General features: G+C 42.7%; 1 protein-coding gene across 2 annotated transcripts in view; it reads right to left on the bottom strand.

Moving 5' to 3' along the window:
- Ush2a (usherin) overlaps positions 1 to 18,834 on the bottom strand; it is a 668,288-nt gene that overhangs the window by 263,995 nt on the left and 385,459 nt on the right. For both annotated transcript variants that reach the window (XM_028760212.1, XM_028760216.1), the window contains one exon: positions 7,502 to 7,681. In XM_028760212.1, coding sequence (XP_028616045.1) covers positions 7,502 to 7,681 — 180 coding nt within the window. The remainder of the gene's footprint in view (positions 1 to 7,501; positions 7,682 to 18,834) is intronic.

The following is an 18,834-nucleotide window of genomic DNA, read 5'->3' as shown; positions in this document are numbered from 1 at the left end:
GTTTTTAAAATCCTTTTTAAACTGCTCTTCTCAATGACCTATCAAAGTCTTGGCTATAATAACTCATTGAAAATGGTGGTTACAACAAAGAATTAGACATCCCGAGATGTCAAGATTTCAAGAGTTCATGTTATCTGTTCTATGCTACAATGACAAAATTGACAAGAGGAAGACCAATAATTTGGATGGCTTCAATCTAATTTTAAACCCTTAACAACAATTATCCAAGTAAAAGACACAATAAAAACAATTTTCAAGACCGTTGTACAAGTCGTAATGACCACAGCATGTCCCGCTGTTCACCTATGCAGCTAGTACTTTGCCTCAGCCATGTGGGCTACAAAATTTACAAACCAAACATAGCTCCTGCCTTCACAGCCCATAAATGTTTAACAGACTAAACAGAAATAAGAAATAAGAGTTCCAGATTTTAGAAATAGACTAAAAGAATTTTTAAAAATCTCCCACACATAAAAGACACACAGACTGTTCCTTCAAAGACTGAGTTATAAAGACTTTGTTTATTTATTTATTTATTTATTTATTTATCGCATCTGTATGTGTGGGCATGTGTGTGCTGGGCAGAGGGCAGTTGGCAGGAGTCACTTCTTCATTTCCACCTTTTTGAGGCAGAGTCTCTCTAGTGGCTTTTACTCCTGTACCCCACCCACAGGCTAGTGCTCCAAACTAGCTTGGCCTGTGTGTTTCCTGCAGATTCTTCTGTCAACACCCCATCTTGCTAAGGTGGCCTGTGATAGATGTGTCCTGAGGCATCCTGTTTCTTACATAGGCTCCAAGGCTTCCTCCTGGGTCGTCAGGCTGGGGAAGCTAAATGCTTTTACCTGCTCAGCTATCTCCCTGACCCTGAGTTATATGCATTTTATACATGATTTTATTGATATAGATATCTTGATATTTGTACAAAAAGAAAATGTCCATATTAATTTTGCTGGTGAGAACAATTTTCTTGTATCTCCTTTAATGAATAGTGTTTCCAAAGTTTTGGGTGCCTATACACTGTTCTTTTGAGACAGGAAAGGCACGGGCTGGGGAGATGACTCAGCAATTAAGAGCAGGCACTGCTTTTGCAGAGGACCCTGGTTCTGTTCTGAGCACCCCTGTGGTGCTCAAAAGAAGCCATTACTTCAGGTCTATGGGATTTGATACCTTCTTCTGTTCTCTGTTGGCACTTGGCATGCATGTGATGCCCATATATACATGCAAATAAACCATGCTTACACATCAAAATAAATAAATAAACCTTAAAAGATAAAAATAAAATAAAGAGCAGGACAGATGTAATAGAAATATTTTTATATGTCTAATCTCCATGTGCATATCCTACATAGGATAACAGAACAGTGCAGGGAGCAAGCACTGAGTGGTCACTAACTGTGCAAATAAGCACAATTCTGTCAGGTGGAATTCTATCAGGTGGAATCTACAGCCATCCCAATTCATGGAGGTGAAAACTGAGGATGAGGTACAGTTATGCTGGGCATTTGCCCATAGCAACTCAGCCAGCTAGTCAAAGAAGTGGATTTAAATCCATGTTTGTGTGACTGTGCAGTCCGTGGTTCTGTGATGTAGGCTCAAACCCCCCATGGATCCTGCTCTATATATGTGTTAGGTGATGGGGATGGGGAGGGGGCTATGGAAAGACTCTTGAGGGTGACCCACTAGTAGCTATTTCCAGGTCTTTCTTTTCTGTTTTCAAAGAACATATTTCAGAAAAGAGCGGCTCCTCAAGCCTTATATTTTTATGGCACTTCTAAGTTGTAGTAATCCTAATCAATTCAAAGGTTGAAATCACCAATCATTTATTGCCATGGAAAACACGGATGGAGTTTAGAAGCACAGGAGGCCCTGAGTTTCTTCCATGCTTACGTCGAAGCCATTTACATAAACAGAAGGAAGCCATTCCTTCTGCAAAAACCAAGAAACAGTCATTAAAATATAAATAAATAAATAAATAAATAAATAAATAAATAACCCGGCTGTAGCCCGGCAGTGTGAAGTGTGTCAGTAATCATTTTAAACTATGCCCTTTCATACCTCTTCCATCTCTTTCCGCCTTCTGAGTAAGTCTTTGATGTAACAAAGACAGTTTCAGACAAGATTCCAGTTCATCTGGAAAAAAAAGAAGGCTTAAGTCTGGAGGCAAAATGCAGTGTATTTAAAATTTATACACTCCATGATGCCTTTGTTCTGAACTTGAAGATCCCGCAAAACTTGGGCGCTCCTTTGTCCTCCTTCTTTAAGCCCATTTCTTCCCTCTCGGCTTATTATCCAGCCGCTGCGGCGTGAGCGGGCGCTTCCACCATTTAACTACATGCAGAGTCATGGCTGACCCCTTCTGATCAATTGCCAATCCATACAGGTTTGACTGATAAAAGAGCCAATTAGATTTAAGCAAATTAAGGGACATCACCAATGTCAACCACTTATTAAACTGAACACTGAATTCCATGCATACAAAACACAGATGCACCGAGCCCCCATTAAGCGCTGAAATCCTAACCCCATTAGTAACTCCAGACCTTGGTGGGGTAAAGGTCACAGGGAGGTTTCATATTTATGGATTAACATTTGGATTCCCTTTTTATTTTTTTAACTCTTTGCCTAGAACTCTTGAACCTGGACCATAATGCTATTCAAGAGCTTGGATTAAAGTGATCTTTCATTTCCTAGAGTATCTTAGCCCCAAGTAGGAGTATTATGCTTTAGAAATAAGACAAAATGTAGTGATTGTAGGATTTTGGAATTCTGAGTGCATGGGGGAGGTGGGGCTGTACTCCACAGATGAAAACAGGACATACGCCATAAAGATCCTAAACACTAAAACTTTTTTTTTTTAAGTACAAGGGTATTTTACACATTGACACCATTAACTGACATACTTAGCTCTCAGTAGCAATCATTGCCTTCCATTCCTAAGTTCAGATAACGTGGGTTGCTCAGATTTCCCTTGTGTGTATGTGCGTGTCTCTGTTCATGTGTCTGCATGTGTGTACGTGTACATGTGGAAGCCATAGGTTGACGTCAGGTATCCTCCCTGATATGCTCCTCCTTATGTCTGGAGACAGGGTCTGTCTCTGAACTGGGGGCCCTCTAAGTCAGCTAGGCTATCCGGCGGCTCTGCTACTCAGTGCTGGCTTTCTAAGTGTGAGCTCTCATACTGGTGAGGTTAGAACATGGTTCTGGAGATTAAATCAGGTCCTCATGCTTCTGTAGCAAGTGCTTCATCCACTGAATCACCTCTCTAGCCTTGGATCTGTTACTTGGGTGCTATTATTTTCCCATCAACAAGAGAAAGTTGGATACTAGCAGATGAGATGTCTCTTGGGCATCAGCTAAGAGATGAGAACTGTTGAAAATCCTTTTTATAAAAAACTGTGTGTGTGTGTGTATACGCAATGTCAGAAGTGTCCAGCAGGGGGCATCACATTCCTTGGTCCTTGAGTTGCAGGTAGTTGTGAGTCACCTGACACACATACTGGGACCCAAACTCTGAGAGGCTCTCTGAAAGAGTGGTTTGCACTCTTAAGTGCAAAGCCATTTCTCCAGCCTGGCTTTTAAAATTCTTCATACTGCATGCCCTTGTCTCCTTTGTCTAGATTCCTGTATAAGCTAAGGCGTATTCATCTTATACTCATTGGAGAAAATGTAACTGAGCTCATGAAATGTGGAGCTGTTTCCTACATTAATTCTCTGGTCAGGACTGCAGCTAGATTTACATAGCTACAGCCTTTCTCCACTGGAGAGCTGTGCACAGAGGAGGTCATAGCTGTGCACAGAGGAGGTCACAGCTGTGCCCAGGGGATGTCACAGCTGTGCACAGAAGAGGTCACAGCTGTGCACAGAGGAAATCACAGCTGTGCCCAGGGGATGTCACAGCTGTGCACAGAAGAGGTCACAGCTGTGCACAGAGGAGGTCACAGCTGTGCACAGAGGAGGTCACAGCTGTGCACAGAGGAGGTCACAGCTGTGCACAGAGGAGGTCACAGCTGTGCACAGGGGAGGTCACAGCTGTGCAGAGGGGAGGTCATAGCTGTGCACGGAGGAGGTCACAGCTGTGCACAGAGGAGGTCACAGCTGTGCACGGAGGAGGTCACAGCTGTGCACAGGGGAGATCACAGCTGTGCACGGAGGAGGTCACAGCTGTGCACAGGGGAGATCACAGCTGTGCACAGAGGAGGTCACAGCTGTGTACAGAGGTCACAGCTTTGCAGATGACTATCACATAAAGGTCGTCAGGTAGAGACTAGGTCTATGAGAAACTGAGGAAAGATAACCCAACAGCTTAATGGCTATTAAGCTGTTTATCAGAGTGTATGCATGCAGTACATGCGTATGTGTGTGCAGATGCGTATACAGACACACAAGAGGATGCCAGAGGAGGACGCCAGGTATCCTGAATGCTCTCTGACTGAACTGCAGTTAGCTGTTCTGGTTAGACTGCCTAATGGCAAACCATCTAAAACAATCCTCTGGTCTTAACCCCCTACAGTTCTGGGGTGACAGACATTGAAATCTACATGGACTAGTCTGTGTGCTGGGGATGTGAATTCAGGCCTTCATGCAGTTTAACAAGCACACTCCCTATGAGCCATGTCTTCAGCCCCTTGTTAAGCTGACCTGACCAACTTATTCATGCTCTCACCAATTATTCATCACACACCTACCTCATGCCAAGTCTGATTTAGGCACTGAAGATAAAAATGAACAGGGCCCAGTCCCTGCTACGTAGGATCTTGTCGGCAGAAACTGTGATGGTCAAATTAAACAGATGACTTCAATACACGTGAGTGTATTCCGGGCTGTGGACTGAATCTCAGACTAGGTTAGCAAGAGATAGCATGCTGATGAACTGATGAAATAGGTGAATTTATTCATGAAGGTGCGTGTGTGTGGTGTGTATTGTGTGTGTGGTCTGTGGGTGGTCTCTGTGTGTGGTGTGTATGTGTGTTTATTGTGTGTGTGTATGTGTGTGGTGTGTGTATTGTGTGTGTGTGGTGTATGTGTGTGTGGTGTGTGTGTGGTGTGTGTGTGTAGTATGTATTGTGTGTGGTGTGTGTGTATTGTGTGTATGTGTGTGTGGTGTTCATATATGTGGTGTGTGTTTATGTGTGTGTGTAGTGTTCATGTGTGTGGTATGTGTATATATGTATGTGTGGTGTGTGTGTGGTAAGTGTGTGTGTCTGTGTATGTGTGTGGTGTCCATGTGTGTGGTATGTGTATATGTGTGTGTGTGGTGTGTGGTATAGGTATGTGTTTGTGTGTGTGTATGCATGTGAGTGTGTGGTGTGTATGTCTATGTATGTTTTAAAAGTGGTTTTCTACCCTGTGCTGTGTGGAGACAAGAAGAGGACATTGGTGTCTTGCTACAACCTTCTCCCCTTTATTTCCCCGAGTCAGAATCATTTGCTGAGCCTTGATCTCGCTCTTTTGTATTAGGGTAAGTGGTCAGTTAGATGGAAGTATCTACTGCCTCCCATTCCACATCCCAGGCACTGGGGTTTCAGGCATGCGATCATGCCCAGGTTTTACATGGGAGATGACTATTCAAACACAGGTCTTCATGGTTCTGTACTAAGCACTCACACATGCTGAGCCACTCCTCTGGCCCCGCCCACAAGGTAATATTTGATAGCAAACATTAGGTGAAGGAAAACCAGTGGCCAGTACCTGAAAAGAGACCCTAGCTCAGGCTACTCTGCTTCAACCGAAAGACACTGGAAACTCAGTACCACCATAGTGATGAGCCACTGAAAGCAAAGACAGGGCAGTGGCTGTACCAGGCAAACAAAACTGGAAAGCAAGGGATGCCCAGAAGCGTTTCTGCCAGTTGGTTCCCTCCTGCCTGCTGCTTCATTTACTGCCCATTTCGGTATGAAGCAGGGCTCACTGGAAGGCATGCAAGACTTCTTTAATAACTCTCAGCACTAATTTAATTCTACTTAAACACACATATTCTCCCGAATGCCACATGCTTTTCAGCATGATTTTTATGTGTAAATCATGATAATCCGTTTTCAGCTCATTAAGTAAAAGGAAGCATGAACTAAAACCTATTTAATCAATGAGGTATCACCTTTAAACTGCCACAAGGTCATAGAAGAGATCATTTCTAAGCAATAAGTTCCCTAATTGTGATCAACAACAATCTAACGACGGGAGAAAGAAAGTCCGAGTGGCGGCAATAAAGTGGCAAATGCTCTCCAAAGATATCGCTTCTTATTTGGGTGAAGGGTCACCTCCCATATCTGGACCTCAGGGTACTTACTTTCAGTGGTTACTCTGATTCCAGATGGTGTAAACCACTGAGGAGCCTCAGTTCACAGCGGGTCTCAGCTCTGCCCCACACTTCATAAAGCAATGACTTATTTCTCCTATTTCTGTTACATTGATCCTTGTATTAACAAACATACCCCCATGTGTGTACCGCATGAGCAATAAGCATGTGCTATTTTAACTGAGTGATTATCACATACACAAAAGAACTTATTAGACCACACAGGCCTAACTACACCATGGGCAGTGTCTGAAATGAACTCCTTTGTGAATTCAAACTACATTGCCATAAACTGGGAACGATCTCAGTCAGAGTACATGTTATCAAAGGAGCACATAGTTGATTAAGGTTCCTCAATGCAAGGAAGTTTGGCTGCAGGGCAGACACAAGATCTCCTTGGTTGTTCTCCAGAAGTATTTTCTGAAAGCCCACATTCCAAACCTCAGTTGAATGTCTCATTACTTTGGATGTGCTTTCTGTTCAGCATCTATGGATACCAAACTGAGGGGGAGACTTCTTAGCCCTCAGACCTCACATGTTAGGGCATGGGGTGGAGCTGACTGCACATCTGAGATCAATAATTATGGTTATTCCAGACTGCACCAATTTTGAGTACAAATATTTAAAATAAATATACCCAGAACGCATTGGATTTCGCACAGGGAGGGGTTAGAGTGTTTACCGGGATGAAGTGTTTTTGGGGCACGTGAATGAGAGTCCAGCTATAATAGCCACTCCTTGCCCCTTACAAGAGGACCTATATTTTAAGACTGGTATTGTCAATATGTTTTGCAAAGGGGTTGTACCTTTTCAAAATTCTCCAATCATTCCTGGGTACCAACGCTCCCGTCTCCTTCTGTATATGCTACCAACACTGAAAAGGTTTAACAGAATCTAGCAAGTTGAAGAAATCAGAAAACAAACAAAAATAAATGACAAATAAAAATTTACTAATGTTCTTAAGGTATGGACATCAGAGATACCTGTGTATACAGATACACGCAGAGTAAAAAAAAAATCAAACTAGTTAAAGTCATCCAAGAATATCAATAAGGAGTTTTCAAAATAAGAAAACATCCTAAACATGCAAAACTACAGCCAAGCCAGCCTCTCACTTCTAAAATACAGAGTTCACTTCACTTGCCACTCAGATGTTGGGATTCCTGTTTAAAATCAGAAAGCCATCAACAGACTTCACAGACTCACCCCCGGGAGGCATTTCAACAGAGACACGGTCACTGAGCACGCTCCCTTGGCTGTTTGAAGCATTCACTTGTACTGTGTAGTGGGAGAAGGGAACCAGTCCGTCCACCAGCACCCAGAGCCGCTTTCCTCCAATGTTGCAGATGGTTTTTGTACCACTGAGAAGGGTGTAGTTGTTGCCTGCTGATTGAAGAGACAAATTACACTTAAAGGATATCTTCTGCAATCGCCTGAGTGTTTTCTTGGGTTGGTTTCATGTTTCATGAAATGGCCATATATAAAACATTTATAAAAATGTATTCTTACAGGTCTTAGCAAAAGTGCAAAGGAAAAAAATGTCTGCTGACTGTTGGAGAGGCCTAGGGTTAGAATCTGTGCTTAGCTTTTTTGTAGTAATGTGTCTTCTCTCAAGATACCCAACGTTTCTGAGTATCTAGCTTTTTATCTGTGAGCTCCAAGTGGTGATTGTCACACAATTGCACCATGAATGTCAGCTCAGATCTTTCTTTCCTGTACCTAGCATAAATATCTGCTAAAAACCACCTGTTATTTGGTGTCTTGGGGCTTCTGAGCATAATGTGTATAACAGCACATAGTTAAGAAGTATTCTGTGTGTATGGCTCATCAACGTATGTGGGGCTGTGGCTCATACATAGGCATGGCTCCTGTTGGGTTGAGTTGTAGATCCCTGTGTCTGCCGCCCCAGGTGGCTCAGGGGGGCGGAAGTGTGGGAATTTGACAGAGTTCACTCCACGTGGCGCTAGGCAGGCAGATGCCACTGGGCTAGGGGAAGCCACTGAGTTCCACTCTGGGCATGGGAACATCCCAGTCTGAGGTCCAGTGGGGGCAGAGCTCTTGGATTGGGGGTCTCCAGCCGAGGTTGTTGGCCTGAGACTGGCTGGTCTCAGCCATTGGGCACCCAGGTGCCGCTGGGGGACCACAGAAGGACTGAGATGGGGGGGGGACATATGGGCTGGACCAGCCCACAGCTGAAAGGGAGGGACATGGGGAAAAAGCTCTGGTGGTGTCCTGCAGGGTAGGTGAGACTTTTGGTTTAGGTGACTTGCTTGGCTGGGTCATGGCTGGCTCGGCTTGCTTGCTTCAGTTGACAGGCCTCTGTGGCTGGAATGTAGAGAAGTCCTCTGGCCGGAGATTAGGCTGTGGCTCATTGGTTGAAGGCTCCCTCTACAGTTCTCCACAGCGGCGGAGGGGGGGGGGGGGACACACACGGGACACACAAAGACAAGAGGAAGTCCATGGTTTTAAAAGGTTTATTGTGGTGGAAAGTGGATGAAGCTGTACCCTGTGTTCTCAGGGTGGGCTTGAGGTTAAATATCTTTTGTGAGTAGGAGGGTCTGGGAAGGAATGTTTAATTGGCTATACCCTCTGGCCTTTAGGTATCTCATTAATATGGAGATCTCTTGAGGCTCTGTGGCCTGTAGTCACACCCTCTACTTGTGCTACGTGACACAAACCTTTCTCTGGGATGGGCTGTGGAAGGCTGAAGCTATGTGAAAGGAACCAGTGCCCAGGAGCAAAGCTGAACACTTTTAGGGTATTCGGGGTTCGAGGACTGCACTCTACCAAGTACCCAGCTGCCTCTTACAGCCCACTGCCCCACAAATGTCTATAGTCTGATTAACTGTCTTGAACAAATCTACCCAATTCTCTCACTACAAGGAAAACACAGTACAGATTGCTGCTACTGTTTTGCTATAACCCATACAATTCACACCACAAGACTCACATCTGCAAGACAAATGTAATCCATACAATTCACACCAGCAAGACAAATATAATGTGTATAATACACACCCACAAGACAAATATAATCCATATAATTCACACCTGCAAGACAAATGTTAAACACTGGCATGTGCTTAAGAAGTAAGCACCTGGTGTCCTGTTTCCTCAGTGGCTATTAACTATGTGCTAATCATCAAAATATATTGTTGTTCAATTAAATTCTAGTGTTCTTCAATTGTGACCAACACAAATCTCACCTTATCATATCCTTTTTATTCCATCAGATAATATTCCAGATTCTAAGAATAACAGGAGTCTGATATCTGCTTAGGGTGTGGCCATTTCATGAAACATTGGTGGGACAGAAATGATTAAACATATACAAAAATATCTTTAAAGTTATTTATAAGTGTTTATAATAATTTCTGGTTGAAGGAAGTAGCTAAAATTTTTATTTTGAGTATGTATGCACAGTTAAGTGTCTTCAGTGGCCACAGGAAATCCTGGAAGACCAAACAAAATTTGTTATTTTGGTCTTGAAACTGGTACAACCAAAGGGCTGGCTATTCCAGAGAGAATAACACTGTTGATGGACCAGAACGCTAAGAAGCATAGTTGCTATTTATTTTCAGTAAAGAAGTCTTCTAAGTTTATGAAGGGATGCCAAGTCTGAGATGGAAATAGAACTCTCTCCTGCCATATATGCAATGAAGTGATTGCAGAATTCTAAATTTTAAGGGCTTTACTCTGTTTGAGTTTCCTTTTGAATTGTAGTATTTAGCCTTCTGAGGTTCTGTGTGGCTACATGGCTTGACTGAAGACTGCTGAGTGCCAACTGTAGGCCAGGAAACTTTGGTGCCAGCAACATGACTCCTCAAAAGCATAAAGCATGGGCCCTGTACCCAAGAAGTCTGCTTAGAGGGCATGCTGGTCCTGTCTGGTCATTGTCTCAGGATGGTCACATGGTCAGCATCAGCCCAGCTTCAGGTCCCAGGACGCCCAATTCTTTGGAAGCATTTTTACTAATGGCTAAAATGAAGGCTGCTGTTGCCACAAGCTCAGCTGTAAAATTGCAAAAAGGTCACCTTATCCCACTGAGACCCAGACAGATGCTCATCTGGCAAGGAAGTTGTGTAATTTGCACATCATATAAAAGAATGAGAATTGTAAAACACCGACAAAATTCTACAATTATGCCACAAGAGCATAATTTTACCTATTTCTCGCCAGGTGTGAACACGAGAGTTAGCATCTATGCTCAAAACACTGGAGAGAAAGTGTCCTACTTGGATTTGGTTTGTTTATTTGTATTGGAAGCAATTTTTTGAGCTGTAAAAGAGACCCTGTCAGGAGCTCTGAAAATGGCATGGCAGAGAGAAATATAGTAAGTACCACTTTACTCTAAGTTTGCCCTATAACAACATTAATACATGGTAATTATACAATTAGTTGTAATGTTAGTTTCTAGCTATAGAACAATGATTACTGAGTAATTATAAGAAGTATATAATTACTCAATAATTATGAGAAGGAAGCAATTATATAACCATTTTGCTCAGCTCAAAAAAAAAAAAAAAAAGCTGTACACGTGTATCTTCAGGAGCCATGCAGCCGAGTGAGTACGATCTTCCCTTGTGCCTCCACAAATGCATGGTTCAGTTCAGAGAACCGAGAGTGAAGGTCAGGATTTCTACTCTCCACGAAGGCCAAAAATCCTCGGTTCAAAACCCACTGTGGATCCAGAGATTAGCGTACCTTGCTCTGCAGGAGTAATCGTGGGTGTGTGGGTCACTGCAAGTTTCTAGGTTGGGGAACCAGAGTTTGCCATACTCTGAACCCTAGTCATTGCAATGTTTAGCAGAGCGTCTCTGATCCACACTGCTCTAGCTTAACATGAGGCACTGGGCTTTAAGACCAGCTGAGAGAGTCAAACTCTTTGCAGAATGGGCTGATTTTTAGCAAGAATCCATGGTTCATCCACACTGGAGTCACTTAGAGAAGTTTCATAAAAATGCATAGGTTTGAGTTCCACTCAAACTTACAAGTGAGATCAGTACAGGAAGCGGAAATCACCGAGTGTGTTCATTCATAGACATGATGAAATCTGAGAACTACCAGTTGAATTAGTTATGTATAGATATGCTATTTTTAAAGACTAATTTATGTGTATGAGTGTTTTACTTGTATTTATGTCTGTGTACCGTATGTGTGTCTGATGCCCATAGAGGTAAGAAGAGAGCATTGAATCCTGGAACTGGAATTATAGATAGTTGTGAATCACCAAGTGGGTGCTGGGAACTTGGTCTTATATAAGAGCATCCGGTGCTCTCGACTTCTGAGCCACTGTTCTGGCCCCAACAATTAAGGTAATCTTACACTAACGATTACAGTTCATTTCCTCTACTTCTAAAAGTAGCTGGACCACATGCGGCTTCCTAACGAGAAAAGCTTTGGACTCTGGGTGTAGGCTACAAAATGTTTATTCTATTAGTAATTTAGCTATACAAATAAAGAGTATAGTATATAAACATAACACACACACACACACACACACACACACAGAGCTGATATATAAACAAGACCTATCTTTGAAGGCTACAAAGTCTAATACAACTGCTGTATGAGAAATTTTAGTGTAGGCATGAAAGAACTTCAAAGTGAGTTATCAGCTATCACTGAGGTATCTGTGACAACAGTGACTTCACGCCTGCGGTAGGTATAATGACAGTGACTTCACAATTTCTGACTTGACATTTTCTTCTCCTTTTGTGGCCCTCTCATTCCAGTGCAGGGACTGGAAACAGGCATATTTCATCACAAGGAGGGGACAAGTTTTACATAGCTCTTAGAACTGAAATCTTATGATTACTACTGTTTTATGTGCATGTGTGTTCCCTGTGCTGTTACATACATGTGTGTGCAGAGAGCAGGAAGTCATCACTTTCCTCAAAGCTGGAGTTTCAGGTGGTCCTGAGCTCCTCTAGGAGGGTGCTAGGACCTGTATTCAGGTTCCCTGGAAGGGCACTGTGTGCTCTTGATCACTGAGCCATTTCTCAGGCCCCCCAATCACATAATCAAAGGGAAAAATATTTTCATGGGTAGTAACTGTCTGTAACTAGTCCATAGGGATGTGACACCGTCTTCTAACCTCCTAGGTACTAGGCAAAGGCACAGACACAGTACACAGATGTATACAGAGGCAAAACATTTATATACATAAAAAATAAAAATCAATCAATCTTTTAAAATAAGAAATGGCTCTAGCTACTTTGGGATATTCCAAATTTTGAGGAGTCTTCAGACATGTTAAATCATCTGGTTCTACCTTCATATTTTGTCTTGAAGAGACAGGGGAAGAGAGAGAGGAAGGAGGAGGAAGAAGAAGAGAAGGAGGAGGAGAAGGAGGAGAAGGAGGAAGAAGAGGATGAGGAAGAGGAGGAGGAGGAGGAGGAGGAGGAGGAGGAGGAGGAGGAGGAGGAAATAGCCAAAGTCTGTGTCACCAGATTCAACAGCAGACTAACAGGTTCACCTGCTGCTTCTAGCTTCAAAAGGAAGATCCACTAAAACACTAAATGAATCAATGGACATTTTCTACGGAGAAAACTTCAATACTCTTATTTGTTTAATAGCCGAATATTTTCTATACAATTATTTTGTTCAGTGAGACCCAGTGTAAGTAGGTGTTGCTTCTGTATGTCAGATTCAGGGTGTAAAAATGCTTATTGTCCTGGGACCCCATCCTATGGGATTCTCTTGATTGAAATCATGTAAGTGGGTATCCTTTCTCATTCTCGTAATGTTCATTGTCACAAAAATTTTAATGCACCATATATTCCATAATTTTTTCCTCTGTGCAGTGCCGCTCTGACCTTTTCAATATTCTATAATTTGACTGGCTGGCCATTTCTGTTCCCTTCCTTTTTACAGCCTTATTAACTTGTAGGAAGGAGGTGAGGCAAACCACCAATCAGAGTCCATAATATTACAAAGGTCAGTGTGGTTGTGCGGTGCCCTCACACACGGGTATTGCATGGCAGGCATTAACATCCTGATATCTTATTCATGTGACAAAGACTGTAACAAGAACAGAAAACGGCACAACATGAATCCATTCTCCAGAAAGAGATTATAATGAGAAATGACAGCGAACAAACCAAACTGAATCTTGTTACGTCGTGGTGATTTCATGTGTCACACCCGGTGCCACTCCGCACTGGCCCTTGTCTGAATCCAATTAGACCTTCAGGTAGAAAAGGTGTTAACTAATTTTCCGATTTCCAGCTACAAAAGGTGTATATTTTAGCATATTGAGGTCTCGATTTTTGAGGAGGTGTGCTTCATCCATCTCAATACCTTTGTGCTCGGCCAATATCCAAAAGAAAAGTCATGGGAGGCCATACAGCAGAGCTGAAACTAATGCTCGGGCCATTCTCCACGGTGCTGTGAATCTAAAAACACCTTCAATGCAAGGCCTTCTAAAAATACATAGAGATTAAGAAAATGGAATCTGTTTTTGTCAATTATGCTATATAATCTAAAATTCAGCTTTATTGTTCTATTTTGATAGATTTCTCTCCATCTTGGACAACAACTTCCAAATGAGCAAATGAAAGAACTTTGGGAAAATGAGTTCCAGTCACAGAAAGCTGTTTCCAGCTACGTCACTGAACAGTGGACACACACAGGGTTATTTTACCACCAGGAATGTTTCCTAGTAGAGTCCCTGCAGCACCTTTCTGTACACACTGCAGGTGCCTAACCCTTTGCACCACTGTGATCAATTGAGGAAAATCCTATTGCCTTATCGATCCCAGAGAACTGACCACCACTCAACTACAGTTTCACAACATGCTCAGAATTTAGACTTTGCTGTAAGCATTTATATATACTTATGGAAGTGTCCTTAGTTTGAAAACAGCAGCTGTCTAGGGAGGTAGTATCGGGTGGGGATTGTATGGTTTTTTTCAAGGACTTCTATCTGCTTTCCTTGAGGGTCATGCTGTCAGGGCTCCTATAATTCTTGTGCCCTGCTGTCATGGACCAGGATTGCTACCAGCAGCAGCTCAGAGCTACCCATGAGTAGAGTCTCATAGTCTCTCTAATCTTGCACATCTTATTGGCTCCTCAGCTGAAGACCTCAAAAGCAGGACAATCCAGATACTCCTGGGTCAGAAGCCACATTTCTAGGTTCTAAAGATGCCCTTTCAGCACAGGTTGGCTGTATTTGGACCTAGCAGGCTGTTAGGGCCACGGGTATTGGTTTCTAGCTAGCATTGGGATAGAGGCTGCTGTCAATCACTGGCTGCTTGTTAGTGAGGCTTTGATTCTTTGTCTCCCTGTGAAAATCTCCTCAGTATGGCTTGGTCTACCCAATACAGCCGGGTTTCCCTACTATGGCTGGGTTTCCCCAGGAGGGTCTTCCCGGTATAGCTGGGTGTCCCCAATATGGACAGGTCTCTTCATGATGGTCTCCCTAATATGGCTGTGTCTCCTCAGTATGGCTGTGTCTCCCTAGTATGGATGGGTCTCCTAGTATGGCTGGGTTTCTCCAGTATGGCTGGATCTTGCCAGTATGGTCTCTTTCTGGGAGATGATCTCCCAGCAAGATGACTTTCAATCTTATTGAGTGAATGCACAGGCATCACATTCCCACATCATTTCTTCTATTCCACTGGTTAGAAGCAAGTATCGGATTTTAACCACCATAAGAGGAGTGCTTTTCACAAAGCCCTGAGGCCAGGAACTGGGGATTGCTGATGTGCCTTCCAGCCTGTGTACACAGTTTCTAGATATGTGGATGCAAATTACCTTGCTGGAGAGAACTGGAAATCAGTTGTGAAGTCTGGAAAGGATACGGGGAGAAGGGTGAATGAGTTCAGTATTGTCAAAAGTCACCCACCCTTCCCAGATGTCTAACCACGCAGGAAGAAAAAAGGAGAACAAAAGTAACATTAACAAAGCAGGTTCTGATGGGGCAGTTATGGAAAGGAGATGGAAGTGGGTAGAAGCCAGGTATGGTATCACATGCTGTCATTCCAGTGTCTAGCAGGTTGAGGCAAAAGGACCATTGTGAGTTTGAGGCCAGCTTGGGTTATAAAGTGAGATACAGGACAGCTGGGTTATCCAGAAAGATCCTATTGAAAGAAGAAAAAATAAAAAGAGGGTGGGGAGGGTGGGAAGAGAAGGGGGATGGAGGGAGAGAGGGAGTGGGGAGGACAATGGCCATTCTGACACCTAACTGTGAAAGCAGATAAGATGAGTTTTTGTACTGAACAACACAATTGCTCACTACTCACAGAGCAGGCACAGAAACTAAGAGAAATCCTGAGAACATGCTTAGCCTTGCCATTCAGGAGAGAGAGCAGCCAAAGAATCCTCAGAGGTGAGAAAGCCGTCAGAGCTAGCTGTCCCCTGGAGCTTCCTATTGGCTGAAAACTCTTGAACAGAAGAGTCTAGGAATGGGATATAATGGGAGGTTACAGGGTGGAAGCATCCTCAGAGCATTCACATCCTAGATGTGAACTAAATTCCACAGGGTTCTATCCATTTCATCTTCTATAATCTCTACTCCCCTGTATCCTCCCAAGCCTCGGATACATAACAGAATGTACAGGGCTTCAAGAACATTCAAGATTCATGTTGATACAAGACAAACTGAAATCCAGAGAAGGCTGAGCTCAGAGCATCAGACCTGCCCACACATTAGGCAAGAAACACCTAAAGGGAGAAAGAGTATGTTGGGTACTCATAGCACCAAAAAGAAATGTAAAAAGGGTGAAACAACCATGTAGTTTAGGGTGGGGTGGGGAGATATGAGCCTTAAAAGATGAAAGAAAATATCACAGAGACATTCTGGAAATAGAAAACAAACAAACAAACTCTTATTAAGGGTTTAGAAAACAAAATAGTTGAAATGAGTTAGATGCTAAAAACCAAAAGGCCAAAGTGGTGGAAGGTTTTGTCATAAGCACCATCCACCAAGAGAAAGACTGAGACATTATAGCATGACCCTCATTCAGCAGGACTCAAGTGGTCAGGAATATAGTTTTGACCCAGAAGGATTTCACTTTGCTTGCTGGTCTGTTGTGACTGAAAGGGCAGGAGGGAAGTTCAAGGGCCTGTGGCCATCGCCTCATTAATCAGATGTTTTACTTATAGATTCTAAATCTTGACTGAGACAATCAATGGTTGGGGTTGTTATAGAAAGTCCAGGGACTGTTGAGGATCCAGAAGCAGAGCTGTAATTCTCCAGGGCTGCTGAGTGGTGTCCTAATATCATAGGGGCTGCTCTAGTGTCTGTTGTCTGGTGTGCCTTTCTGGGCCACTCTGCCTGTGGAACTGTATGCATATAACTCTACCTTCTGTCAAACTTGCCGAGACACTGAATTTCCTGTTACAGTACTTCTGGTTCACAGACTGAATGTTTTCCTGTCGTTTCCTATGAAAACACCACCTGTGACCTAAAGCTCAGAGAGGAAGTTCAGCATTCGTTAGCACTCAGTATTTAGCAATGGGATTTTTCTGCTTTTTCTACATTAAGTAAATTTTAATAGCATTCATTCACTTCTGGAAAAACAAGGTAAGGAAGAGCTCAAATATCTAAGGAAAGTACAGCTATCTTCAGACAAGAAAAATAGTCTATGCTACACTAGAATATGCCCGCAAGTGGAAAGTGCAGAGTTGATCTTGCCTTCGGATTTAAGAAGAAAAGGAAAGAGGAAACAAAATCCCACCTTGTTATACATATTTTTAAGGGAGTTACTAAGTGCTTTAGCTAACCTGTACAAGAAATTGGCTTAGAAATAAACCAGTAGCCACAATGGCCACTATAACACGGTACCAAGAGTATGCAAAGGCCATAAGATATAAATCTGTTTGTAAAGCAAAGACAGTCTGCTATATAAATGTTGGCCTCTTGAGCAGCAACTTAATCAATTTTGTTCTGCAATTTAAAGTTGGACTGTCTTTCTCTGTTCAGTCCCACAGATGGTGTCTTCACAGCCTGGATAATTATAGAATGAAAAGAACCAACTTGAATCCCTTCAGAGCTGTTTAACTTTCCTTAACTGTTTTCTCATTGTTAATGCAGAGAAGTTGGTACAGTACAGTTCTAAAATAAATGTATAAAAATAGACAATACCTCTGCCATTGGACAGGTTTATGCACTTGTTCACAGAGCCCTAAGAATGCAGCTTGTGTCTGCAAACGACCAGGCTTTTGTTAAAATAAGACCTTATTGTTATAATAAGAACTTATTTTAAAACTTGACTTCACTTGAAGAAAACTATTGAGAGATCTCAACAGTTTAATGAGGCAGCAAGATATTCAGAGTCCATATCTTTCCATCTCTGCTCATTTGGGGGCTTCCTTTGCTGGTATACAGTGGTGATTATGATGATGACGACAATTATCTGCTTTTTAAACACATCCATAACTCACAGATGCCAATAAGAATATGCAATTCTCCAGGGAGATGATCAGAAAGGAAATGACTGAAAAGCAGACCTGGGGAATCTCTAATCCATAGTCAAATATCTAGATTGATTGTGTCACTTGCACCTGTATTGATTTCAATTGGAGTTGCTCACCCAGGGGAAAAATAAAAATGTGGAATAAAACTGATTTATGAGAACAAAATAAATCCTTTTGTGAGCAGTAATGAATTGGAGCTATTTAACCCTTTCAATCATGGACTGAAAAGTCTATTTGTTTTTTTCGAGAATGCTGAGCTAGCCAAAAGAAGTCACATTAAAGTTCTACAAGCCACCACCCTTGGCCACCACGCCAGGGAAGATATGCCACTCTAAACTTGATGGAAGGCAGGGGTGACAGATGGCGGACTTTCAGCTTTCCTAGGCCAACTTCAGAATGCCATCAGGCTGATGGACTGGCAGGCCCACCGTGCTAGTGGAGTGGTCAGTAAATGTTTGCAGTGCTTATTTACGTGATTCCTAAGGCAGCTGAGACGGAAGAGCGAAAGCTGGCAGTGCAGGGCACCAGACGCAGCTGACATTTTTTTTTCATTTAATGTAAACGTTCATTAGTTTACTTACAACTTGGTAGATGGCAGCTAAATTGAGGGCTTTCCCTGGATAAATAGGATATTTGGGAGAGGTAGTATTTTGCATGATTTGGAGCAAGTATTTGACTTATAGAATACCCTTGTGTCTTGGGAATTAAAAGGAAACACTTTACATATGTGTTCTGAGATCTGCCTGCACATACTCACTCAAAATAGGGCTGAAGCATTTTTCCTAGGCTTAAAGACATTGTTCAACACTGTGCATTTAAAGGTCTTTTTTCATAAGGAATCAGTTATTGGGGAAAGTGAAAGGGAGACTTTAAGGGATTCACAAGATGATAATGAAGAGGAATTTTGAGTGGTTCTAAAACACCCCAACCATGATGGGTAATGGCCTTTGGCTCCTAAGTTCTTGGGTTTTAAGGTTTCATAGCTAAAATCTTCCAGCAAATTTTCTATAAAAATGTTACTAGCTGCTCCTCTCCTCTCCTCTCCTCTCCTCTCCTCTCCTCTCCTCTCCTCTCCTCTCCTCTCCTCTCCTCTCCTCTCCTCCCCTCCCCTCCCCTCC

The sequence above is a fragment of the Grammomys surdaster genome, unplaced genomic scaffold (assembly GCF_004785775.1).
Source record: "Grammomys surdaster isolate TR1022 unplaced genomic scaffold, NIH_TR_1.0 130, whole genome shotgun sequence".
NCBI lineage: Eukaryota > Metazoa > Chordata > Mammalia > Rodentia > Muridae > Grammomys > Grammomys surdaster.
Note: the sequence above shows the minus strand (reverse complement) of the source record. Positions and strands in the feature narration are given on the sequence as shown.